Source organism: Thamnophis elegans, chromosome 12, assembly GCF_009769535.1.
Source record: "Thamnophis elegans isolate rThaEle1 chromosome 12, rThaEle1.pri, whole genome shotgun sequence".
Lineage (NCBI taxonomy): Eukaryota > Metazoa > Chordata > Lepidosauria > Squamata > Colubridae > Thamnophis > Thamnophis elegans.
Window position 1 is genome coordinate 54295150 of NC_045552.1, and position 26047 is coordinate 54321196.

At 46.5% G+C, this 26047-nt stretch overlaps 1 protein-coding gene across 2 annotated transcripts in view; it reads left to right on the plus strand.

The window, feature by feature from the left end:
• The first annotated feature begins 1241 nt into the window (after nt 1-1241).
• SEPTIN6 (septin 6) overlaps nt 1242-26047 on the plus strand; it is a 41591-nt gene continuing 16785 nt past the window's right edge. For both annotated transcript variants that reach the window (XM_032228519.1, XM_032228520.1), the window contains exons 1-3: nt 1242-1348; nt 17794-17908; nt 25304-25499. In XM_032228519.1, coding sequence (XP_032084410.1) covers nt 1319-1348; nt 17794-17908; nt 25304-25499 — 341 coding nt within the window. In that variant the 5' untranslated portion in view covers nt 1242-1318. The remainder of the gene's footprint in view (nt 1349-17793; nt 17909-25303; nt 25500-26047) is intronic.

Genomic DNA, 26047 nt, shown 5'->3' on the forward strand with positions numbered 1-26047 from the left:
AGAGCGCGCCGACAAGAGCGCGCCGACAGAAGTGCGCTGTAACATAACCCTAAAAATAACCCTAAACCTAACCCTAAACCTAACGCTAAACCTACCCTAAACCTAACCCTAAACCTAACCCTAAACCTAACCCTAAACCTTACCTTAAGTTAAATCGCGCTTCTGTCGCCACGCTGTTGTCGGTGCGCTTTTGACATCGCGGTTTTAGCGCCGCGGTGTTGTCGGCGCGCTTTTGACGTTCGCGGTTATGTCGTGCCACGAATCTCTACAGCAGTGTTTCTCAACCTTGGCAACTTGAAGATGTCCGGACTTCAACTCCCAGAATTCCCCAGCCAGCGAATGCTGGCTGGGGAATTCTGGGAGTTGAAGTCCGGACATCTTCAAGTTGCTAAGGTTGAGACACACTGCTCTACAGACTTTTCGCTGGAACTGGCCGTTTCAGCACCCACTGCGGTCCAGAACCGAATCTATCCGATTTATATAAACCTCTCGGTCCCTGCTTCTGGGCCCCGAATGTCAATGGGTATAGAAGGGGGGGGTTGAGCTCCGGGGGCTCGTGCAGCGCTGGGGACCCCCCTGGGAGGAAGCTGCGACCCCTCGGAGGAAGGCAGCCGGCTCGGGCCAGCTCAGGGGCTCCCCAGGACCCCCTCCATCCCCCGGGTGTCCCCGGCCCCTCCCCGCTCCCCCCAAAGCGCACAAGCCGGGCAGCGCAGCCGGGATGGATTGCAGCCTGCTCGCCTTGCACCACCGCGGGCGGGGAGAGGGGGCGCCAGAAGCAAGCGGGGTGGGGGGGGGGGAGAGAGAGAGAGAGAGCCGGCCAGCCCATTCCCGCCCCCACGGGAGGGGGAGGTGAAGAGCCAGCCAGCGAAGGAGGAGGAGGAGGAGGAGGAAGAAGAAGAAGAGGGGGAAGCAGCGGTCCGCGGGGCTTGGAGGCGGGTGGTGGGAGGTGGAGGGTCTCCGCGTCGTGTCCACGCCCCGCTCCTCGCCCGCTCGGCTTCCCCCCTCCTGCCGCAGTGGCCGCGTCCTGCCAGCTCCCCGCCCCGCCTGCTAAGGCTCCCCTCGGCGCGTCGGGGCTGAGCCAGCCGGAGGTGGCGGCGCGCTCGGCTGCTGCTGCTGCTGCTGCTCTTACCGGGACTGAGGAAGAGGAGGAAGAAGAAGAAAAAGAGGAAGAAGGGGAGGAAGAAGAAAAAGAGGAGGAGGAAGAAGAAGAAGAAGAAAAAGAGAAGGAGGGAGAAGAAGAGGAGGAAGGAGAAAAGGGGAGGAAGAAAAAGAAGAGGAGGTAGAAGAAGAGGAAGAGGAGGAAGAGGCCGGGGGGGCCATGGCGGCCACGGAGCTCGCGCGCCAGGTGGTGAGTGAGGGGAGCGGGCTTGGGGGGGGGAGGTGTCCCGGGGGTCTCCTCCCAACAGCCCCTGCCCTTCCTCGAGGGGCTGCTTCGGCCCTGTGTGACCGAGGGGGCGCGCCGGGGCTGCCTTGCTGCAGGGGCTGGCCGAGGCAAGGGAAGCATGCAGGGATGCTGGGCGGGGGTCTGGCCGGAGTTGCTGCTGCGGCCCCTTTTGCGGCTCCGGAGCCTCCCGTTTACACGGGGCAGAGAGCGAAGCAGAGGAAGGGAGGGAGGGAGGGCCGGCTGCAGCCGCGGCTTCCTGCGAAGAAAAGCGGGCTGTGGGCTGCAGCGGAGCAGCCTGGCCGGATCTGGGTGCTTTTTTGTTTGTGTGTGGGGGGGGGTAGGGTTCGTCCTTCTCCCCCCCCCGGGAGGGAACGGACCTGCGTCTGGAGGAGGAGGGGGGAGAGATGCCTTCCACACCCCGCGTCAGGGCTGGTTGTGGGGGTCCGGCGGGGCGTGGGAAGGGGCTTCTCGGTCCTGGAAGGCAGGTTGGCTTCCGGAGGGAGGGACGGGGAGGAGAAGGGATCAACCCGGACCCAGCACGGCTCGGTCTGCTTCAGGCCAAGGGAGATTTCAAGCTGATGGGAACCAACTCGCAGCCATGGATCGCCTCGGGAGGGGAGGGCGGGAGACGAAGAAGGCCTCCCCCCTTCCCACCCTGCGCTCAGGCCATTAGATCCACCCTTCCCTTTCAAGCTCCCATCGTCCCCAGCCAAGCGGACCACGAGCCGGTTGCGGAACGGGGCAGGGGGGTTGGGATGGGGGGGGGGGGGGGTTTGCGTAATTTGCCTGCCGTTGAGCCACACACGGACGCTGGCAAGACAAAGAGGAAGGTGGTCTACTCCTCCTCTTAACCCACCCCCCAAAATAGTGGAGAGGTGGGAGCTTTAGTCCCCGCGCAGGAGGATGGGTTGGGAAGACACCTGCGCCTCGTCCTGAGTCTATTAAAAAAGATAGCAACCCAACCGAGCGTGCCAATTTATTTATTTTTTTAGCTTTTCCTTTGTGTTCCGGAAGGAAACGAACCCGGGGTTGGTGGCAGAGTCGCTCTTTCATTCATTCGAGGTCTGGGGTTAGGAAAATGGACGATGGCTGATGTGCAGCTGACAGCAAAAGGCTGTTTTGGAAATGTGGTTTTTTTCTCCCCCTCCTTCTTTTGAGAGTGGAGGTCTATGGGCCCATCTTTGAACTGGGTAGCCTGGTCGCTTTTAGATGGGAGGTGGGGAGAATTTGGGGGGGGGGGCCTCTGCTGGGCTGAGGCTGCCCCAGTTGTGGGGAGAGGGAAGCCAGTGCCCCCCCCCCCCCGCAGCAGCAAGTGCCAAGTGTCACAAAAAAGGACAGCCTCATTGGGGGTTTTCAAAATTCTGCTTTTGGGGGTTTTAAGGCCAGAGACATATCCTTGTAACTCTGCCTCTGTTAGCCACCCTGAATTTGGTTTAATTAGCCCCCACCCCCCCCTCATGCTTTCAAGATTGGAAGAAAACGGATTGTCCCATTTTGGAATATTTGGGACATCGGGAGAGAGCTGACCACTTCATTCATTTTAGTTATTTATAAGGGGTTTTTTTTTTCTTTAAATCTCACCTTTGTTACTTTATAAGTAACTCAAGAGAGTTGAAAATGCCTAATACTCCTTACCATTTGCCCCACAACGACAACCCTGTGAGGTGGGCTGGGCCAAGAGAGGGAGAGAGGCACTGGCCCAAAGTCACCCAGTTGGCATTCATGCTTACGGCCGGACTAGAACTCCCAGTCTCTTGGTGATTGGCCCAAAGTTATGCAGCTGTCTTTCATGCTTAAGGCAGGACTAGAACTCCCAGTCTCTTGGTGATTGGCCTGAAGTCACCCAATTGGCTTTCATGCCTAAGGTGGGACTAGAACTCACCGTCTCCTGATGATTGACCCAAAATCACCCAGATGGCTTTCCTGCCTAAGTTGGGGCTAGAACTTACCATCTCCTAGTGATTGGGCCATAGTCACCTAGTCAGCTTTCATGCCTAAGGTGGGACTAGAACTCACCATCTCCTGGAGATTAGCCCAAAGTTACACAGCTGTTTTTCATGTTTAAAGCAGGACTAGAACTCCCAGTCTCCTGGCAATTGGCCTGAAGTCACCCAATTGGCTTTCATGCGTAAATTCGGGCTAGAACTTACCGTCTCCTGGTGATTGGGCCATAGCCACCTAGCCTGCTTTCATGCCTAAGGTGGGACTAGAATTCACCTCCTGGTGATTGGCCCAAAGTCAATCCTCCTCATAAAGCCAGATGGCTTTCCTACCCAAGGTAGGACTAGAACTCCCAGTTTCCTGGTTTCTAGGCCAGCCCCTTAACCAATGAGACCAAACTGGCTGTAGGAATGTGCTATCAACATTCCAGAGAACCTCGGCGGTGGGATAGAAAAACCCATTTTGGTCCCTGCAGTCTTGAAGTTCTACCAGTTAGCAGAAGACCCAGCTGGGCTTGGTTCGCAGATAGGTTGAGCTCCCAGTGTACTAAACACGTTGATGTGTACATTTGTGGCTTCTCCTGGCTCCCCCCTAGACTTGTGTCATCCCCCAGACCCACTCCACGATGGCTTGCTCAACAAACTTGGGTTTAGAAACTCGGGAACGCAACCCAACCCAATGGATTCAACAAATTTGGAACCTAGAGAGCGAGTTGGTTTCCCAACAGTTTCGGTAGGGATCTGGTTAGTTACCGCAAGGGAAGGAAGGAGGAAGGGGCGAAGTTTCTCTTGGCTTCCCCTTGTAGCCTGTGAAAGATATTCTTTCCTATTGTAAGGAAACCTTTGTCTATTTTTTTGGGTAGGTAGATATTATTCGGGGGGGGGATAAAATCTCAAAGCCTCCATTGTTATTTGTTTACGAAAGCCTCTGGAATCACTCCACAGATTCTTTTCGCAACGTTTTTTTAAATACCATTTTCTTAATTTTTTCCTCCCAGATTCACACTTTAATTTTCTTAATGAATTTAATTCTTAATTCACACTTTAATTCACTTTCATTAACACAAATCAAGATCACGGGAAGGGTTAATGCCACTTTAGAATGCCTTGGGAAGGCCACCCTTGGAATCCTGCATCCAGTTTTGGTGGCCACGATGTAGAAAAGATGTGGAGACTCTAGAAAGAGTGCAGAGAAGAGCAACAAAGAGGATTAATGGACTGGAGGCTGAAACATAGGATGATCGGTTGCAGGAAATGGGTATGTCTAGTTTGATGAAAAGAAGGACTAGGGGAGACATGATAGCAGTCTTCCAATATCTCAGGGGTTGCCACAAAGAAGAGGGAGTCAAACTATTTGCCAAGGGACCTGAGGGCAGAACAAGAAGCAATGGGTGGAAACTAATCAAGGAGAGATCCTTCCTTCTCTCCTTCCTTCCTCCTCTCCTTCCTTCTCTCCTTCTCTCCTTGCTTCCTCCCTCCCTCCCTCCCTTTCTTCTCTGCTTCCTTCCTTCCCACATTCCTTCCTTTCTTCCTTCTCTCCTTCCTTCCCACCTTCCTTCCTTCCCACCTTTCTTCCTTCCAATATCTCAGGGGTTGCCCCAAAGAAGAGGGAGTCAAGCTATTCTCCAAGGCACCTGAGGGTAGAACAAGAAGCAATGGGTGGAAACTAATCAAGGAGAGAAGCAACCTAGAACTAAGGAGAAATTTCCTGACAGTGGGCACAATTAATCAGTGGGACAACTTGCCTCCATAAGTTGTAAATTCTCCAACACTGGGAATTTTTAAGAAGATGTTGGATAACCATTTGTCTGAAGTGGCGTAGGGTTTCCTGCCTAGGCAGGGGGTTGGACTAGAAGACCTCCAAGGTCCCTTCCAACTCTGTTATTCTTGCCCAATTTAGATGGCAGCCTTTAACTGACCTATTCTGATTTTGAAAAGAAAGCAGGACTGGTAGTTGAATAAGAGACCATTACCAAATCCTTGGCTCGGAGACCAGGCAGGAAAGTCAAAACAAATGTAGAAGATAATAATAATTTTTAAAAGATTGAAGAACCCTGCATGAATGTGTCCATTAAGATTAGCAGGAGTTGAGTTTGAATTGAAGGATTGTTGTTGTTTTTTTTACTAGAGTTATAGCAATAGCAATAGCAGTAGACTTATATACCGCTTCATAGGCCTTTCAGGCCTCTCTAAGCGGTTTACAGAGAGTCAGCATATTGCCCCCAACAATCTGGGTCCTCATTTTACCCACCTCGGAAGGATGGAAGGCTGAGTCAACCCTGAGCCGGTGAGATTTGAACCGCTGACCTGCTGATCTAGCAGTAGCCTGCAGTGCTGCATTTAACCACTGCGCCACCTTGGCTCTTGGAGTTTAGATCTGGGGGGAAGGAATTAATGAAAAGAAGGACTAGGGGAGACATGATAGCAGTGTTCCAATATCTCAGGGGCTGCCATAAAGAAGAGGGAGTCAAGCTATTCTCCAAGGCACCTGAGGGCAGAACAAGAAGCAATGGGTGGAAACTAATCAAGGAGAGGAGCAACCTAGGATTGAGGAGAAATTTCCTGACCGTTAGAACAATTAATCAGTGGAACAGAAGTTGCCTCCAGAAGTTGTCAAAGCCCCAACACTGGAAGTCTTTAAGAAGATGTTGGATAGCCATTTGTCTGAAACGATATAGGGTTTCCTGCCTAGACGGGGTTGGACTAGAAGACCTCCAAGGTCCCTTCCAACTCTGCTATTGTATTGTATTGTATTGTATTGTATTGTATTGGCCTTCTGAGTGATGGCAAGGGGTGTAACAGATTTAAGATTGTAGAAGGGGGTTAGAATTGGATGCAGCTCTGAATTCAGTCTTTGCGTTCACCGTCTCTCCTTGGGTAAAACGCTTGGCAGGCTGCACGCTGCCCGTCATGCCAAAAATGGCATCACCAAGTATGCACTGTCTGTAGCATGCCAGCCTCCCATCACGATGCTTATGTAACGCTCTAAAGTTTAGCAGGCAACAAGAGATAATTACGAGGTTTGGGGCTCTGCCTGCAGGCAGAGAAGCCTCCATCTCCTGCCTTGATTGATGTCGCTTTTTGACAGGCGACAAGCAGATGCATCGCACACAGAGATGGTTTTCATTCTCGAGCGTGACTCATGGAAGTCCAGGGCTAGGAAGGGGAAGCAGCCAGCAAAGAAAGGAACACATTATCACCCGGAAGGGTCAAATCGTCATGGTCTTCCCTGTCATGGGGAAGAAGCAGAGTTGGAAGGGACCTTGGAGGTCTTCTGGTCCAACCCCCTGCTTAAGCAGGAGACCCTCTACCATTACAGACAAAGGGTTGTCCAACCTCTTCTTCTTTAAAAAGTTGTGTTGGAGCACCCACAACTTCCAGAGACAAGTCGTTCCACTGATTAATTGTCCTCACTGTCAGGAAATGTCTCAGTTCTAGGTTGTTTCTCTCCTTGATGAGTTTCCATCCATGGTTTCTTGTTCCGCCTTCAGGAGCTTTGGAGAATGGGTTGACCCTCCTCTTCTTTGGGGCAACTTCTCAAATATTGGAACATTCTTAACATGTCTTCCCACTAGACTAGACACACCCAATTCCTGCAACCATTCTTTGTGAGTTTTAGCCTCCAGCCCCTTAATCATCTTTGTTGCCCTTGTCTGCATTTTTTCCTAGTGTCAACATCTTTGGGCCATTCCATCGAGTTGGCCTCTTGCATGTCCTTGGTCAGAGAGAGACCTGGGCAATGGTTTTATAACTCACCCATGTGCTAAGAGGCAGAAGATTGACATGTTATTGGTGTATCCTTGGCCATCAGTAGCTGATTTGTTGTGGACGTTGGCAGGGTTGACAAATTGAAAGAACCCACTTGTGGTTCTGGTTCATCTTCCTGTTGGCAGCTTGTCTCAGAATGCCAATCGTTGGAAAGCGGGGCAACCTCTGAGTCTTTTTAGTGGACGGGTCAAGTCTCTTTGTTGTTAGTTGCAAAGTTGTGTCTGAACCATCGTGACCCCATGGGCAACGTTCCTCCAGGCCTTCCTGTCCTCTACCATCCTCTGGAGTCCATTTAAGCTCACGCCGGCTGCTTCGGTGACTCCATCCGGCCACTTCATTCTCTGCCGTCCCCTTCTTCTTTTGCCCTCCATCGTTCCCAGCACTTCTCCAGTGAGTCCTTCCTTCTCATTAGGTGGCCAAAGTATTTGAGTTTCATCTTCAGGCTCTGGCTTTCTGAAGAGCAATCAGGGTTGATCTCCTCTAGGACAGACTGGTTGGATTGCCTTGCTGTCCAAGGGACTCACAGGAGTCTTCTCCAGCATCATAGTTCAAAGGCCTCAATGCTTTGGTGCTCAGCCTTTCCTATGGTCCAATCTTCACAGCCATCCATTTCACCTGGGAAAACCATAGCCTTGAATATACACACTTTTGTTGGCAGGGTGCTGTCTCTGCTTTTTAGGATGCTGTCTAGATTTGCCATCGCTTTCCTCCCCAGGAGCAAGCGTCTTTGAATTTCTTGACTGCAGCCCCCATCTTCTCACATCTCTGGTTACTCACAATATGAACCAAAGGGTTTAAAAGTTGGCTCCAGGAACGCTTCTGTTCTAATAAATGAGGAAAAATAGGTCAGCCTTGTAGACACGCCGTGGTTTCTCTGAGTCATAAATTAAGTACACAACACGTGTGCAGAGTCTTTGTGCTCAGAAGCAACCTGGACTGTTGTAGGCTGCTGTTGGCTTTCACTCGGAGAAGAACGTTGGGTTTGATTCATCCTTTTAAGTAACGGGGCCGGTCTGTATTACAGACATTGCCACTAAAAATCTGAATGTTGGATGGTACAATTTTGGAAGGGTTAAGAGAGTCAGAGGAAAGTGGTAGATCCTGTTTTTGGAAAGTTGTTGTAATATAGTTCCTTGTGTAGGTGTGGGTCACCCATGGCCCAGTTCATAACGGGGCATGCAGAGCCACGCTGAACCACACAGGAGAAAACAAACTCCTAAAACTCCATAACATCCTGATAGTTCATAACATAACATCCTGAGATGTGCCCTACCAATGACGCCCAGGATTTGACCATATATAGACAGAACTTCTCTGAGCAGTAGATTAGAAATTGTACTTTTACAGGCTGTTTTTAACTATGTGCTATTGCTCCTCCTGCCTTTGTCCTATCTCAATAAAAGGGGCTCTCAGACCCCCAATCTGGGTCGCTCCATCCCGAGAAAGATCGTGTCCTGTCTTTTCTCCACATTGGCCTCATGGACGAACCACGGGAACGTTACAGAAAGTGATCTTTTTCTGTCGTCGAGACTTCTTCGGGGACCAATTCTCAAGCAAGGTCTTGCTAACATGCCTTGTCTTTTGAAGATAACCAGCAACAATTATTAACCTACACAAGCTTTTGTTTAACTGGCTCTTTCTTTCTCATTTTTTTAAAGGGTTACCTTGGTGAAAGCGATAAGAATATTTAGTTTCCTTTTAACCCAGTCAAATAACTCATTTATGATTTGGCAGAGGAGAGCGGGGAAAGGCACCCTGACTCATGTAATGTTTGTGTTGTCACGGCAAGAAATGGAGGGGGCTCATTAGCAGCTGGAGACCAACCAGACCAGTGATGGGATTCAGACGGTTCGCACCTATTCGGGAGAACCGGTTGGTAACTTTCTAAGTAGTTCAGAGAACCGGTTGTTGGAAGAAATCTCCTTTTGTTTTTTTCCCCACTTTCCAGGGCTAATCCTGTAAGGAAGGCAGGAAGGAAACATTCTGGTGTTGTTTCTAGCCTGATCTTTATTGCCCTGCTTACAGAAACTGCCTCTCCGGTTAACCCTTATTACATTGTCACAGCTAAGGCCAAGTGCCCATCGACCTAAGTGACCTTGAGTTGGCCACGCCCACCCAGTCACATGACCACTTAGCCCCACCTACCCAGATGGTCATTAGGGCAGAGAACCGGTTGTTAAATTATTTGAATCCCACCACTGAACCAGACCAATGAATTTTTTCCTCAACTTTTGTGGGGGTTTCTATATTCCAAGAAGGTTTATAGCTACTAAGTTGTTCTGTTTAGTGAGCTGGGTAAGAAAACTAGATTCTCTGTTGTCCTAAAGGTGCTTTTTCAGGAGACAACTGGATTTTCTTGTTTTGTTTTTATTTCTTTGAAGACATTTCATTTCTCCTCCCAAGAAGCTACTTCAGCTCTGACTGGATGGTGGAGATTGGAAGGATTTATATTCCTTGCAGACAGCTGGTCATTTGCGTCCTTTTAGAGGGTCGTTGAAGCACTTCAATGTTTTCAGGGCCACCCGAGTTAGTTTTCCTGGTTCCTGTACTCTTTTTAATTTTTCCCTCTGCAAATCCTTTCCCACCTGATTCCAAGGGTGTCCATCCCAAATTTTATATCCTTTGGGACAACCTGGATGACAGAGAATCTCTATAGACATTCAGCTGTACAATTTGGGACGGGACACCCTTGGAATCGGGTGGGAGCAGGAATGGATTTCCAGAGGGGAAAACAATTGCAGACTGCAAGAACCATTTGCACCATTCAGGTGACCTTGAGGACAGAGATAAACCTCCAAGGGCTTCGAGGACCCTTCAAAAGGATGTAAAGGACCAGTTGTCTGCAAGGAATATCAGTCCTTCCATTCCTCACCATCCAGTCAGAGCTGAAAAAGCTTCTTGGATGAGAAGCGAAACCTCTTCGAAGAAAAAACAAGAAAGTCCAGTGGCCTTCTGAAAAAGCATCTTTGGGACAACCAGAACCTGGATGACGGAGAATCTCTACAGACTTTCAGATTCTCTGTTGGAAATATCAGTGCAAAAGTTTCTTAATCCCTGACCTCCAATAAGACAGTGCAATACACTGGACCTCTCCATAGCAGTCTTTCTCCACTTTGAAGAGGTGTGGACTCCAACTCCCAGAATGCCCTTGCCAGCCATGATGGCTGGGGAATTCTGGGAATTAAAAGCCCCACCTCTTCAAGTCGACCAGGTGGAGAAATGCTTCTCTGTGCAGCATTAGGATTTGAAGGAAGATGATAGAACTAGCAGAGGTAGCAAAATTATCCAGTTTGTTTAGAGAAAGATCAACTACAATGATCTCTATTACATTCATTGGTGGCTGGAGTGGAAACTCCTTATCGACTTTTTGCTGGAAAAAGAAAAAGAAAAAAAAATGAACTTACGAGTTGATCATTTGGGGCAGGGGTGGATTCCGGCTTCTTCTTCTGCTGGTTTGCTCGGGAATGCGCTTTGGATGGGCGCGTTCTTGATGTATGCTACATGGGCATGCGCAGTAGTAAAGAAAATGCTTCTGTGCATGAGCAGAAGCAAAAAATAAGACGGCGGCGCTTATGGTGCTGCCGAGTGGTGGGATTCAAATAATTTAACAACCGGTTCTCTGCCCTAATGACCAGCTGGGTAGGCGGAACTCAGTGGTCATGTGACTGGGTGGGCATGGCCAACTCAATGTCACGGACGTCAATGGGCATGCTTCGCCTTAGCTGTTACAATGTAATAAGGGTTAACCGGAGAGGCAGTTTCTGTAAGCAGGGCAATAAAGATGAGGCTAGAAACAACACCAGAATGTTTCCTTCCTGCCTTCCTTACAGGATTAGCCCTGTAAAGTGGGGAAAAAAACAAAAGGAGATTTCTTCCAAAAACCGGTTCTCTGAACTGCTTAGAAAGTTAACAACCGGTTCTCCTGAATATGTGCGAACTGGCTGAATCCCACCACTGATGCTGCCGATAGAAATGGTTCAGGGGCGTGGCCAGCCGATTACTACCTACTTGGCCGAACCGATCCAAACCAGTAGGAACCCACCTCTGATTTGGGGCTGATGATTAGAAAACTTGTTGAAAGAGGTGATTGTGGTGTCATTTTTATGAATTTGCAAATGCATTCATAACCATTGTCACCAAGCGTCTTATTTGCGTTTCTATTTCTTAGTCACTATTCTTCCTCACAGTTGTATTTCTTTTACCTTGTTAACTTTCTTTCAATGAAAATTACATCAAAGAAAGAGAAGCGGATCACAATAAATTCTTCCATGAAACGCTTTTTAATTTAGCAGCCTGGCTGCAAAAGTGAAACGCTTCCCCTAAGCCTCCTTTGTATAAATCTTCCGCTTTCTCAAAAAAAAATTAAAAAAAGGAACTTGTAGTTTTGATGGCGGGAACCTTGGTCGTAACGGAGCACATCAAATTAGAGATGGTGGGAAGGGAGGGAAAAAATGACTTTTGCTTTTCTTGGCGTGAACTTTGTGGAAGGAGGAGAGTGAGAAAAAATCGAAGGAAACTACTTTATACCAAGGGGAAAGCATTGGATAGTTGAGCTGAGAATTTTAACCTCGGGGGCCAGCTAGCATGGCTAAGATAGGGCAGACTTTCCCAGTTCTGCTGGAAAATGGACTTTATTTTGCTAATTTTGCTTAGAGAATGAACCAGATCACTGATGCAGCTTGAGGGATACATGTCTTGGCAACAGATCAGTGTTTTTCACCCTTGAGGAACATTAAGGCGTGCGGTCTTCAACTCCCAGAATTCCCCAGCCAGCATGAAATTTCCTCCAGCATCAAGGAAAGGGGTGCACTTCGTACCATGGGAAAGTTTCATCAGTACCCCCACTTCTGCTGCTCTTTGAGGCAGATTTACAATTTAAGTGTACGTGTGTGTTGCTGCAATGTAAAATTGGTGCGTAGGAAATTCAGAAAGAATTTTTTTTTTTACAGCAGGTTTTTATCAACTTTGGCAAGGTTGAGATATGTGGATTTCAATTTCCAAAATTCCCCAGCCAGTAGGGCTGGCTAGGGATTTCTTGGAATTGAAATCCACACCTCTTAACCTTAAGAGAAATGTTGCAATAGCTAATAACACATGCAATCAAAACAATAACAGAGCGTAAAAATGCAATACCTGAAAATTAAAAACACCCCCAGCGAAATTAACCAACCTCTTTAAAAAGATCTCAATAATAGATTGAACAATATACTGGAGGTAAACAAGAAGGAATATTTGATCTAATACATTTTGCGGGGGAAAAAGAGTACAGTAGCCGTTTCCCAAATTGAAAGAAAGGTTTCTAGTATATCTCGCCATCTCCCATGTTTTATACATCAATTCTCCCATAGCAACAATCTCATCATAGACTTAGTGATGGAGGCTTTTAATTTTTCCAATATTGCGCGATGGCCAATGTTGCAGCAGCCAATTGAACAGTTATGTTTTCCGTTCTTCGAGTTGTCTCACTAAATCATGACAGTAAATACATCCTGGGACTGGGACTAAATTTTACGATATCCGTGGAAACTGTCTGGGGCAAAGCACGTGTTCTAGTGAATTCGGGCTCCTTTCCCGATTGAAGCCCGCTGAGGAATATCGCCAAAGCAGAAGGTGACTCAGTTATAGCTTTAAATTATGGAAACAAAAATCTGATTCTCCTCCCGATATGTGGGCCTTTGCTGTGTCTTAGAATCAAAGGGTTGGAAAGGACCTGGAGGTCTTCTAGTCCGACTCGCCTGCCCAAGGCGAGAAGACCTTATTGCAATCCAGACAAATGGATGCCCTACCTTTTCTTGAAGGCCTCCAACAATGGAGCAATCACAACGTCTGGAGGCAAGCCATTCCACCGGTTCATTCTTCTCCCTGTCAGGAAATTTGTCCGTCCTTCTTGGTTGGGTCTCTCTTTAAGGATTTCCACTCTTTCTTGTCCCGCCCTCAGGTGATTTGGAGAATCGGCTGTAGACCCATCTTCGTTCTCCCTGGATTTAGCCAACCAGGCAGACTACCAGATTGACTCTCAACAGAATAACAGAGTTGGAAGGGACCTTGGAGGTCTTATAAGCCAACCTCTTGCTCAAGCAGTAGATCCTACATCAGTCTGGACAGATGCTTGTCCAATTTCTTCTTGAAAACCTCCAGTGATGGAACATCCAACAACTTCTAGATCCAAGCTCTTCCATTGGTTAAGTCTTCTCACTGACAAAAAATTTCTCCTTCCTTCTAGATTGGATCTCTCTTTTAAGGCGCATCCACTCTATGACTTCTTGCCCTGCCCTTGGGGGATTTGGAGAACTTGCTTGTGGTCTACTTGGATTCTGGAAGACCATACTAGGCAGACAGTAGTGGGAAATAGCCAAACTACTCCTGAGTCCTGACCCTTCCATCTACTCCTTTCTGTTGCAATTGTTAATGTCTATATTGTTCTTTGGGATGCGGTGGCTCAGGGGCTAAGACGTTGAGCCTGTCAGTCAGAAAGATTGGCAGTTCGGTGGTTTGAATCCCTAGTGATGCATAACGGAGTGAGCTCCCGTTACTCGTCCCAGCTTCTGCCAACCTAGCAGTTTGAAAGCACGTACAAAATGCAAGTAGAAAAATAGGAGCCACCTTTGGTGGGAAGGTAACAGCGTTCCGTGAGCCTTCGGCATTTAGTCATGCTGGCCACATGACCACGGAGAAGTCTTCGGACAACGCTGGCTCTTTGGCTTAGAAACGGAGATGAGCACTGACCCCTAGAGTCGGGAACAACTAGCACATATGTGCGAGAGGAACCTTTACCTTTTACCTATATTGTTCTTTACTCTTCCTATGAACCTCGCTTCGTTCTTGCAAGGTCCTGAAAGGGTTTGGTCAGGAAAACTCAATTTTTCTATATTTGCTGACGATTAAAATGTACAGCAAGCACCAACTGTATTTTTGAAGGGAGACAGCGACCACACACCCACAGGAAACCTCACTCACAGGAAGCGAGTTTCATGCTTGCTCGACTCGAAACCGATCCCTTTCAAGCAGCTTCCTCTACCCAAGGCAAGCATCCCTCACCTGCCCCTCGTGTCGGTGTTAAAATCCCCCCGCCCCCAATTTCCTAGTCTACGCAGATATGGTGGAGGTTGCAAAAACCAACGTGTTTGTAAGATTCCAGGCTTGGGGACGTTTGAGATACAGGATCCCTATCTGACTTAGAAGTTACTAAGAGGTGAAGCATTCACTGAAAAAAAAAATGTTTTTGGTGCATCGTTTAAAACAAATCCTTTTGCTTTCTCAAAGCTTCAAGGGGTGATTTTTTTTTTTGAATCTGCTGCATTTCCTTGCACGGACAAAAACCCAGTTGATTTGGCGGTGCTCTGAAGATTGAAAATGCAGAGAGGTGCTAATTACCGCAGCAGGAAGCTTTGTAATTGGACTGCTATAATCGGATATATTTTCCAGTAAATGAACCTTATAGCAAGCGTCTGGCTAGTAGGGAAAACCATACCAGGTTTCTTCCCCCCCCCCCTGCCCCCTATCAGTTACTTCCATAGTTCTTTTTTGTTGTTATTGCTGTTTTTTTCCCCTGCAGAATTGAATGATGACCTTTGGCAGAGAGAAAAGGAAAGAATTAGGGATGGTAAGCAGGAAAGCCAACACTATAAAGCAGGGTTTCTCAACCTTGCCGACTGGAAGATGGATGGGCTTGAATTCCCAGAATTCTCCAGTCAGCTATCTGGGGGATTCTGGGAGTTGAAGTCCACACCCATTTTAAAAACCCACCAAGTCTGACAAGCGATGCTGATTCATTTTGAATTTCCCGTGCATCGCTTTAAACGTTGCAACAACCTGCGCACTTAAGCTGTGATTTTCTTTCGTAAGGCAGCAGGAATCGAGGGGCTGATAAAAATTTTCCCATGGCAAGATGCGCCTGCGCCCTTTTCCTTGATGCACGAGGCAATGTTTTGTTCCTGGTAGCCGCGCTACATTTGTGATTCATGAATGCAAAAGAGCAAACCAAAGGAATGAAGCGATAATCCCTGCTACAAATGGCTTAGCTCGTTCACGTTTCTGACAGTGACGTGCGGTGAGGTTTATGGCTGGTGAGGCAGCAATTTTTTTAGACTTGTGGACTTCAACTCCCAGAATTCCACAGCCAGGCATGCTCAGTTCCGATTTAAAGTGACAGCATTTGTTTTTCTCCTTTGCTAAATAAGTTTCCTTCTTTCTTTTTCTTTTTTTTCTCCCTCCCCCCTCCTTCCTCCCTCTCTCCCTCCCTCCCCCCTCTCTCAAACACACACACACACGCACACACACACACGCACGCACACAAAGTTGCAACAGAAGAATGAAGTTTGAATTCCTCCCCCTCCCTCCGACCCACACGTACCTTTTCCAGCTGTTTCAGAGAGGATTTCAACTCTGCTCTTGCCTGCCATCATGAAAAGAAAAAAATGTAAAAGGGAAAAGGCAAGAACTGAGGTCAGGCTGGGCTAGTTGCTGCCAGAGTCACCGTGAATGACTCTGCTTAATTGTTTAAAAAAGCCTCTAAAAAAGCACCCTCTACAGGAGGAGGCAGGAGAATGACGTGCCTCATCTACATCAGGAATTGTTCGGCTTTTAACCCTTGCTTAACTCTGCTCAAGTGATCATAAAAAGTCAGACTAGATGAGGCACGTCGTTCTCCTGCCTCCTCCTGTAGAGGGCGCTTTTTTAGAGGCTTTTTCAAACAGTTAAGCACTAAGGATCCATGGTGACTGACAGCAACTAGCTCAGCCTGACCTCAGCTCTTGCCTTTTTCCTTTTACATTTTCTTTTCATGATGACAGTGGTGAGGCTCTGCCTAGCCTGCCTCCCCTGACTGCACGTCCCTGGTTTCTGATAAGGTCTTTTCATGGAATTGAAAAATGACAGGTTGCTCTTTTAGCCTGGCACGATCCTAACTCCCAACGTTTGACCCATAAGATGGCAAACTGGGCCTGGCTAGTCTAGTGAAGAGAAGGACCAGGGGAGACATGAGAGCAGTGTTCCAATATTTGAGGGGCTGCCACAGAGAGGAAGGAGTCAAGCTATTTTCCAAAGCACCTGAAGGCCAGGCAAGGAATAACGGATGGAAACTGATCAAGGAGAGATTCAACCTAGAAATAAGGATAAATATTCTGACGGTGACAGCAATCAACCAATGGAAGAGAAGTTGCCTTCAGAAGTTGTAGGAGCTTCATCACTGGAGGCTTTCAATAAAAGATTGGACTGCCATCTGTTAGAAATCGTGTCGGCAGGGTATCCTGCTTGGGTTGGGGTGGGTTGGACTAGATGACCTACAAAGTCCCTTCCAACTCTGTTAATCTATAAACTCCTTTCTGGGCACAGTCACCCGTGCCCTCGTCCTTTCTCGCCTGGACTACTGTAACGCTCTCTACATGGGGCTGCCCTTGAAGAGCACCCGGAGGCTTCAACTGGTCCAGAATGCGGCTGCGTGAGTTATCATGGGGGCACCTAGGCGCTCCCATGTTACACCCCTTTTAGGCGGCCTGCACTGGTTGCCGGTTGTCTTCCGGGTGTGATTCAAGGTACTAATTATGACCTTTAAAGCGCTCCATGGCTTAGGCCCAGGGTACCTGCGAGACCACCTACTGCCACCGGTAGCCTCCCACCGTCCAGTGCAATCCCACAGAGTTGGCCTCCTCAGGGTACCGTCGGCCAGACAGTGTCGGCTAGCGACCCCCAGGGGGAGAGCCTTCTCTGTGGGAGCCCCTTCCCTCTGGAATGAGCTGCCCCCGGAGCTTCGTATAATCCCCGACCTCCGGTCCTTCCGACGCGCCCTAAAAAGTTGGCTTTTCCAGCAAGCCAGTCTGGCCTGAACAAAACAAATCAAATTATTGATCACTGTTGATTTTAATTCATTTTTTTTAATGTTATTGTTAATTCTAATTGGGTTTGTTTGGATATCCTATTTAATTTCTTTTTAACTTTTGTAGTATGTGTTTCTTTTAATGTTGTATGCTGCCCTGAGTCCTTGGGAGAAGGGCGGCATATAAATCGAATAAACCTCAACCTCCTATTACATCATGCAGTCCAGTTTAATGGGCTGAAACCCGACGGTTGGATGCATTTTCCCAAGGATAGAAATTGCCGAAAGCTGTTGCTTTATGGTCTAAAAACACTTCAAGGCAGGCAAATGATGGGCACAATGCAAGCATGGCTTTTGATATGCGGAAAAGGCGATGCGCATAAAAACCAGGCACAGCTTTGCGATTGCATCGTTTATGACCATGCCCGATGGAGAATCCTGCTATGCTCAAGATTGGTGTCTCCAATAAGAATTCCTGTTCTCGGGAATCTTCTCCCCTCCAGCTCCTAGGAGGAAGTTAGTTTTTGGAGCCTACTGTCGTTGGCCCAATGAGCACGGCAAGAAAGTTACCAGAAGTTGCTCCAGGCCAGTTAGTTTTTAGATTTCTATCACTCTTGTAGTTTATTTCTCAACTCCTGCCCTGAAGGCAACTTTCCCACAGCTTCCCTCCTCTGTTCTTCTGCCAGAGCATAAAATAATTTCGAGAAGGGACACGTTCAGCTCGTATGTGTAATTCAGGGAGGGCAAAAGAGATCAACAATATGGACTTGGAAGGAGTTGACATCTACCCCAATCCCCCAAATTCGGAACGTACCTAGAAGTCTATCCCGAAAGTTGAGCCTTTGAGACTTCGTATTAACATGCATCCTTTTTGTGACTGTCCTTAGGGTGAAGGTTGCCGGACCGTTCCTCTTTCTGGCCACGTCGGATTCGATAGCTTGCCTGACCAGCTGGTGAACAAATCAGTTAACCATGGTTTCTGTTTCAACATCCTCTGTGTGGGTGAGTAATAGTTTCGGTTTGTATTCTTCTCTCTTCCTCTCAGCCTTCTCAAGCCCGCCATTTCCAGTTTGGGGAAAAGATGAATTCATCTGCTGCTCCCTGTAGATAAACAAGGGTGAGACAATGCTCCTTTGATCTACCTTGGCCATGGTTTTGGCCTCTGATCCTGTTCTACAAGACGGTTAAAATTCACTGCATGGAGTGGACAGAAGAAGAAGGAAGGTAGAGTTGGTCAAAGAGAGAAAAAACGTACAAAGAGGCAGAGATGGAATGTGTCTAGCTCGGATGGCAACTTCTATTATTCTTTTGTGGCTTTTTAGTAATTCAAGGGCACGGTGGCTCAGTGGCTAAGATGCTGAGCTTGTCGATCAGAAAGGTCGGCAGTTCGGCGGTTCGAATCCCTAGCGCCTCGTAACGGAGTGAGCTCCCGTGACTTGTCCCAACTTCTGCCAACCTAGCAGTTCGAAAGCACGTTAAAAATGCAGGTAGAAAAATAGGAACCACCTTTGGTGGGAAGGTAACAGCATTCCGTGTGCCTTCGGCATTGAGTCATGCCGGCCACATGACCATGGAGACGTCTTCGGACAGCAATGGCTCTTTGGCTTTGAAACGGAGATGAATACCGCCCCCCAGAGTCGGGAACGTCTAGCACATATTTGCGAGGGGAACCTTTACCTTTACCTAGTTATTCAGTTGCTAAGTTGTGTCCGATTCTTCATAAACCCCATGGACCATAGCACACCCTGTTCTCCGAGGTTTCCCAGACTTTAGCCAAATTCATGTTCATTGTGTCGATGTTTATGACTCTAGCAGGGTTCATGTTAAGTGAAGAGCTAAAGAATTGTGAGTTCTCTGAGCTTGGTTTCTTTCTCACTGACGCTTCATGACCCAACTCGGTAACATCATCAGTGCTAGAAGGGAATAAGGGTTTCCTCTCTATTTATATTCTTGCAGCTTACCCTGTCACTGTTGGTAGAAATGATTCTGGTGCAGAGGTGGGTTCCTACCAGTTCGCACCTATTTGGTAGAACCAGTTCGTCAAATCTACCGAACCGGTTAGAAGAGGTTCCACCAGTGGGACCCGGAAAGCAGGCCACACCTACAGAAGAGGTTCAAAAAATTTTTTGAAACCCACCACTGACACACACACACACACCACACAGACAGACTCACACAGAGAAAGAGAAAGAAAGGAAGAAAGAAAGAAAGAAAGAAAAAAGAAAGAAAAAGTGAGTGTGAGAGAGAGATGAAAGAAAAAAAGGAAAAAGGGACAGAGAGACAAAAGGAAGGAGAGAGAGAGAGAGAGAGAGAGAGAGAGCACATGGCCGGCAAGCCACTCCCACCAGGTCACATGGCCAGCAAGCCACTCCCACAAAGGAGGCCACACCCACAGAGTAGGTTCGAAAAATTTTTGAAACCCACCACTGTCCTGATGGTTCCTTGATTAGGCTGTTGTTTACTGTTTGACTGAGTTGGTAGTTCCCTGATTTGAGTAAGACGAACAATTGAATAAGTTACGCCATGGGTGCAGCGCAACTTTAATTGGGGCGAAGAAGACAATAAACTAACCTTCCCATTAAATTGTGAATTCTGTGGGGTTCCTTCTGTAATGTTGCTATAAAGGATGAATTGCCTTCCTATTGATTGAGTTGTTCATAGGCATTGTATTCATTTCCATGTTTGGCCGTGTATTGTCAATCTTGTGTAGGATATTTTGAAAGAGGCGAGTGGCTTTCAGTTATGACCTCTGGTACCCCCACCGGTTCCTTAACGTGGAATTTTGCTGTGGATTGAGAGTTATGCCCCTGCAGGAAATTTAATACAAAGGAAACTGTCCGTGTGGATAGTGCTATATTAAGAACAAAGAGAACTCGTCACAGCTCTTAAAACATTAACTTGGGTCTTATGAATCATCTATTTATAAGAATATCCACCCAAAACCTCCGCACTTTTAATATTTGTGCTTTACATTTATTATTTGGGCATTCCAAACACTTGGTATATTTATGAGAGTTATAATGAAACAGCAGGCCTGAAATGCAGGGTAGAGCTACCTGTGGCAGGTGAGAGATTAAGGATGAGGACAGAGGAGCTGAGCAGCAGAGAAAATGAGAGACAGCACCCTAAGGTGTTGGAAGGAGCACAGAAAGACCCCAGTTTTCAGTTTCCATTTCACCATGAAGCTGTTACATGGAAAAGAAGAGCAGGCAGAACTGGGGACAGAGGTAAGCATGTCATCCGCTTAGAATCGTTACGTTCCCACAAACAGTCCAATCCCAATCCATCTTGAATTCCATTGACCGGCACCAATTTACTGTTGAACCTTAGTTGCCAATAAAGGAGAATATTTGTAGCGCAGGGTTAAAAAAAAAAAGAAGAGAGGCCCTTGATGCTCTCTGAGCTTGGTTGTTTTCTTGTTTCATGACCCATCTAGGTAACATCATCAGTGCTAGAAGAATTGGGGGGGGGTGGGTGGAGAGGAAGAGGAAGAGGAATGGGAGAAGGAGGAGGATGACTGTGTGATCTTTGATGTTCTCTGAGTTTGCTTGTTTTCTTGCAGACGTTTCATGACCCATCTAGGTAATATCATCAGTGCTAGAAGAATTGGGGGGTGGGAGTGGAGAGGAGGAGGAATGGGAGGAGAAGGAGGAGGATGACTGTGTGATCTTTGATGTTCTCTGAGTTTGCTTGGTTTCTTGCAGACATTTCAATTCAATTCAAAGCCTTTGTTGTCACTGTACATCATGTACACAATCAAATTGGTTTAGCTGCTATCGGTGCAGTCCGTGAACAAAAATACAAGACCACATAAATCATACCAAGAATAATCCTTGTACAAATAGTTAGGAGAAACCACTAGTCGTACATTTCCATATACGGTTTCTCTTGTGGCCCGGCAGGAGCTGTTGGAGCTGCCGCCAGACTCCGACAGCGAGGGGTCTTATGAGTCAGCCCTGGAGGAGGTGGAGGACCCTGGATAGGGTGCCAACTCCAAGCAGGGCGAGGAGAGACTGGTTGGCCACCAGGTGGCATCTGAGCCTTGGATCAGTGGGGAGGAAACAAGAGGGAGTGATCCAGAAAACACCTGTGAGTTGTTCCGGGATGCACGCCGTCAAAGGGCTACTTGGCGTCAAGAACAACAGTGTAATTACAAGAGGTGATTACGCTCAGCTGATGCTCATTAAGATCCTCTCCTGATTATAAAAGAGACTGCTTGTGCTATGCCTTTCTGCAGAAGTCAACGTTAAGGACTAACAAGAAACAAACTTGGCAGGCTGGATTGCTGCCAGAGTTTGTTTGCATTGCTGCCAAGTTTTGTAGGACTTGCTGCCAGAGTGCTTATCTCTTTGTTTATGTGGCTTGCAGCCAACGAGAGTCTGGACTGATTAAAAGAAACCTTCTCATTTACGTTGGTTTCGGCTTTCGTTCCTGGACGGAGGAGCGGGGGTCAGAACAGGTTTCCTTACCCAAACTTGTGATAGCACTGATGATGTTGCCTAGTTTGGGTAATGAAACGTCTGCAAGAAAACAACCGAGCTCAGAATTTTAGTTGACTAGGTTTTTTTAAATAAATCTTGTGTGCAGCAGTCTAACAGAGAATCCCTTCTCTTTGTGCCTGACAGTAAGATAGTTTCCACTCCAGTAACTTGCAAAATCTTCACAGCCACATTGTGTTGACATGACCTAGTAAAGCCTGTCTACATGCATTGAAATTCTGACACAAGAAGGACTGGATGATGCTTGAAGATGCTGGAGGTCACCGGTGGGGGTGGGGGAGGACTTAGGACCCTGCCCAAGTTCCTTTTCTCCTCCTGAGGAAAAATCCTTTTAAATTATTTGGGTGGAAGATGAAATATAAAGAAGGAAATGAAATAAATCTCCTCAGGAAAGGAAAAAATAAATAATCCGTGAATGAACAAATGGAAGTACATTTATAGAAATCAAGTAAAGAAATATGCCGTATATATATTTAACTGAGGGGTTTTTTAATGTATGTTTTTTTAAATGTTTTAACTATTTTAATATCTTTAGAACTCTGAGTATCACGGAGCAACAGGGGTGGCGATAGAAACGGAATGAATTAATGAATAGAAATGGAATGAGTGAATAAATAAATAAAGGAGATAAATAATAGATTTGAGTGAGATTTATCCCAGGGGCAACTTCATAGAATCTCTCTCTCTCTGCCTTTCTCTTTCTCTCTTTATTTCTCTCTCTCCTTCTCTCTCTTTCTCTCTCTCCCCACTCTCCTTCTCTCTCCCTCTCTTTCTCTCTCTCTCCTCTCTCCCACTCCCTCTCTTTATCTCTTTCTCCTTCTCCCTCTCTCTCTCTCCCTCTTTCTTTTTCTCTCTCTCCTCTCTCTCTCCTTTTCTATGTCTCTCCCTCTCTCCCTCTCTTTCCCTTTCTTTCTTTCTCTCTCTCCTCTCTCTCCCCGTCTCCTTCTCTCTTTCTGTCTCTCTTTCTTCTCTCTTTTTCTCCCTCTCTTTCTCTCTCTCCTTCTCTCTCTCCCCCACTCCTCTTTCTGTCTCTCCATCTCTTTCTTGCTCTGTCTCTTCCTTCTCTCTTTCTCTCCCTCTTTTTCCCTCTCCTTCTCTCTCTCTTCCCCTCTCTATTTCTCTCTCCTTCTCTGTCTCTCCCTCTCTTTCTCCCCTGCCTCCCTCCCTCCCTTTCTCTTTCTTTCAGCTTCTTTCTCATTTCTTCCCCAGAAAAAAAACCTCAGATTTTTTGTAAAGAACTTTGCCTAACTGCTTTTTTTATTTCAAAGAAAAGGAAACAACGACATCAGTTCTTGGCTGTTCTTTTGCAATCCAATTTGTCTGCTCTGAGTGTTTGGGTGGAGTTCTTAATATTCCAGAGGCAGGAATTCTTGTCTCTCCTTTATTTATTATATATAAACAATTCTTAGTTCTATATGTTTTTTTAAAAAGCTTATTTCTTATCTCCCGTATTTCTACGGCCTCCCTTAAGCCATCAAAAGCAACTTTTTAAATTTGATTCTGGCCAAACATGGCTCGGCTTTGTCCAGCTGGGAAGGATGATGTCGTATTCAACCTGGGTGACCTCTCTGGCAGGAAGCTTGGCTGGGCTCCATCCCAGGATGGGGTTACACCGAAGTGGAAATCTGACTGCCTCCCCTGTCTTGGTTCCAGGAAACCTTTCAATTTGGAAGTGATGATTAGGGCTGTTTCCTCAGGCGACTTAATGTTTTCTGCATCCTCTCCAATGTTTAATTTCTGGATTGGGTTGCAGGAAATCCGTAGCTCATTAAAGAGCCATTCCCTCTTCCTGGCCATAAACCCAGATATGACATGTCTTGATGAGAGAAAGTTGAAATTAAAAAAAAAGATCATTTTCAGCTCTTGGGTGTAAAAATGTGCCTGTCTCGTGGCTCCCTTCCACCCCTCGCTGTGGGTTTTGCCTCTTCGTCTGCCTTGCAGGGAGGGGGGAAAAATGATGTAAAAAAAAATGAAATTCTTCCGAAAAGCTACGGATTATCCAGATGGAAGATTATCATATATATTTTTTATTACATACCTGCATTCTGCATGTGTTGCCTGGGCATTTTTGCTTTTATCAATTAAATGCTTCTAAGTGCCACTTTACGGCTCCACCGCCAGCTAAAAATCATTTTTAGAACCCGCTGGATGGAAGGGTGGCTTTTAACTGCTGAATCGCTTAATAGAGGCAATCATTTTGTGTAACGTTTCAACTAACCGGCTTTGCAAAAGGTTTCGAGCTCACACCGGGGCTGAGAGAGCTGATGGATGTCTTAAAACCCAATCGGGGGGGGGGGGATCGCATTTTCTTTTGCTAAATTCAATTGACTGCATCCCTGAAGCCAGATACAAACAAGATATTGAATAAAAGAAACATTGCACCTATCTCTCTATATATAGGTATATGTGCAGAAGAGGAAATCAGCAAGTGTAAGGAATCTAAATATAACGAACAACATAGTTACTTTAAAAAAAATCCAAATAAGTTCTTTAAATGCTTCTATCGCAATCTTAAAATTCCTTTTCCAAAATCCATACATCGGTGTTTCCTTTTCTGGCTTTTTCGCTTTGATTTGAGATCTTGTATGCGTGTTTGTGCGTATATGTCTCGGTGCTTGGAAATGCCATTTCTATTTTGAATAGCTTAGGTCTTCCTACCTTCCCCCATGTCTTGAGGGCAAATTTTGCCGTGTTCAGTGATGCAGGAAATGGATGTCAGTGAATTATTATCCTAACATTAAAAAAAATAAAGAAAAGAGTAGGGGGGAGGGGAAAAAAACCCCCGCAACGTGCTACTACACTTAATTTTGTTTGGATTTGAGGGAGCCTTATAGCTACACAAATGGGTTTGATTCTAAAATTAGAAAGAAGAAACTTTTTTATTTTTGAAACGGAAGTGCATTTTTAAAAAAAATTCTAACCTCATCCTGCAAACCGTTTGTTGTTTTGGATATTATTAAGATACCGATAGAAGAAAATATTTCTAGCTCAGGGTTGAACTGTTGGCCCTTAATCAGTGGACTCTAGAAGTTATAGATGCTGAAACACTGGAGATTTTTTTTTTAAAAAGGGATTGGACGACCATTCGTCTGAAATGGCCTAAGGTTTCCTGCTTGAGCAGAGGGTTGGACTAGAAGACCTCCAAGGTCCCTTCCAATTCTTTTATTCTGTTATTCTCTGAGCTTGGTTGTTTTCTGGCAGACTTTTCATTACCAAAATAGGAGCATCATCCGTGCTAAGAATACCACATTGTTCAAATATCTATTGTTTATTGGGGTGGAAACCTCTCAGAATGTCCTTCTTTAAAACATTAAAAATTCTCCTGCTTGCATAAACTGTATTGTACCAGCAAATACCGTTCTCATCACATAATTTAGCCTATGTAAATATTGGAAAGGGAATAAAAATCAAATCTGCTCTTTGGGTATGTTAAAATGTTCATGACTGGGAGAGACATGGGAACGGGGTCGGCCAATGAATAGGCACAGCAACTAAGTCAGCCAATGGGGGCTTAAATGAAACTGAGTCTGTGCCGAGAATTGAAACAGAAACTTAAGAAGGAAGCAGTCTGCTGCTCTGAGATGTAAACTAGCAGTCTGTTTGGGTTTCTCTGCTGAAAATGAAACTAACTGCTTGTGTTTGCCTGTAACTCTCCTGCCTTGTGTTTACTTGGAAAAACCACCTGTTGGTATTGTACATTTATTCATCTATTCTTATGTAGATAAAGAAGTTAATGAATCCAGCTGAATCCGTTATCTGTTTGTGCTTCTGGATTTGAATTTCTGCAACAAACTCTGACAGGGTCACTCTGCATTTGCTTTTATTTCTTAAATGCTGTCGTACGTTTTGGAGTCCTTTTAAAATAAAACATACGTCTGTGTTTTCCCCCTCACCAAAGGAGAAACAGGTCTCGGGAAGTCGACGTTGATGGATACGCTCTTCAACACCAAGTTCGAAGGAGACCCAGCTTCTCATTCCCAGCCAGGCGTTCAGCTGAAATCCAGTTCCTACGACTTGCAGGAAAGCAATGTTCATCTGAAGCTGACCATTGTTAGCACGGTGGGCTTCGGCGACCAGATTAACAAAGAGGACAGGTGAGTAGGACTTGTCCTTGGTGAAATAGAAACCAGGACTTATTTTCTGGCTAGATTCATTTTGATGGGAGCTACATATCGTATTTTTCAGAGTATAAGGCGCACCTTCCCACCCACCCCTTAAAAGAGAGCGGAAATGTCGGTGCATCTTATACACTGAGTAAATCCATTTTTGGCCTTCCAAAGCCCTGCTCCCACATCCCATTTTTTGTGAAAGACAGGCCATTTTTCGTAGAAACAGAGGCATTTTTGCCTTTCCCCAGCCCCCACAAGAGCCCTCTGCAGGCTTCAGCAGGGCTGGAGGAAGGTAAAAACGCTTCCATTTTTGCAAAAAGCAGCCCATTTTTTGCAAAAACGGGGCCGTGTTTGCCTTCCCCCAGACCTGCTGAAGCCTGCAGAGGGCTCCTGGGGGCCAGGGAGGACAAAAACAGTTTTTTTTCTTACTTGCCTCTTCGAAATCTTGGTACGTCTTATACACCGGTGCGTCTTATCATCCGAAAAATACGGCATGTCTAGCCTAAGGTAGAAAAGGACTAAGGGTGGCAGTC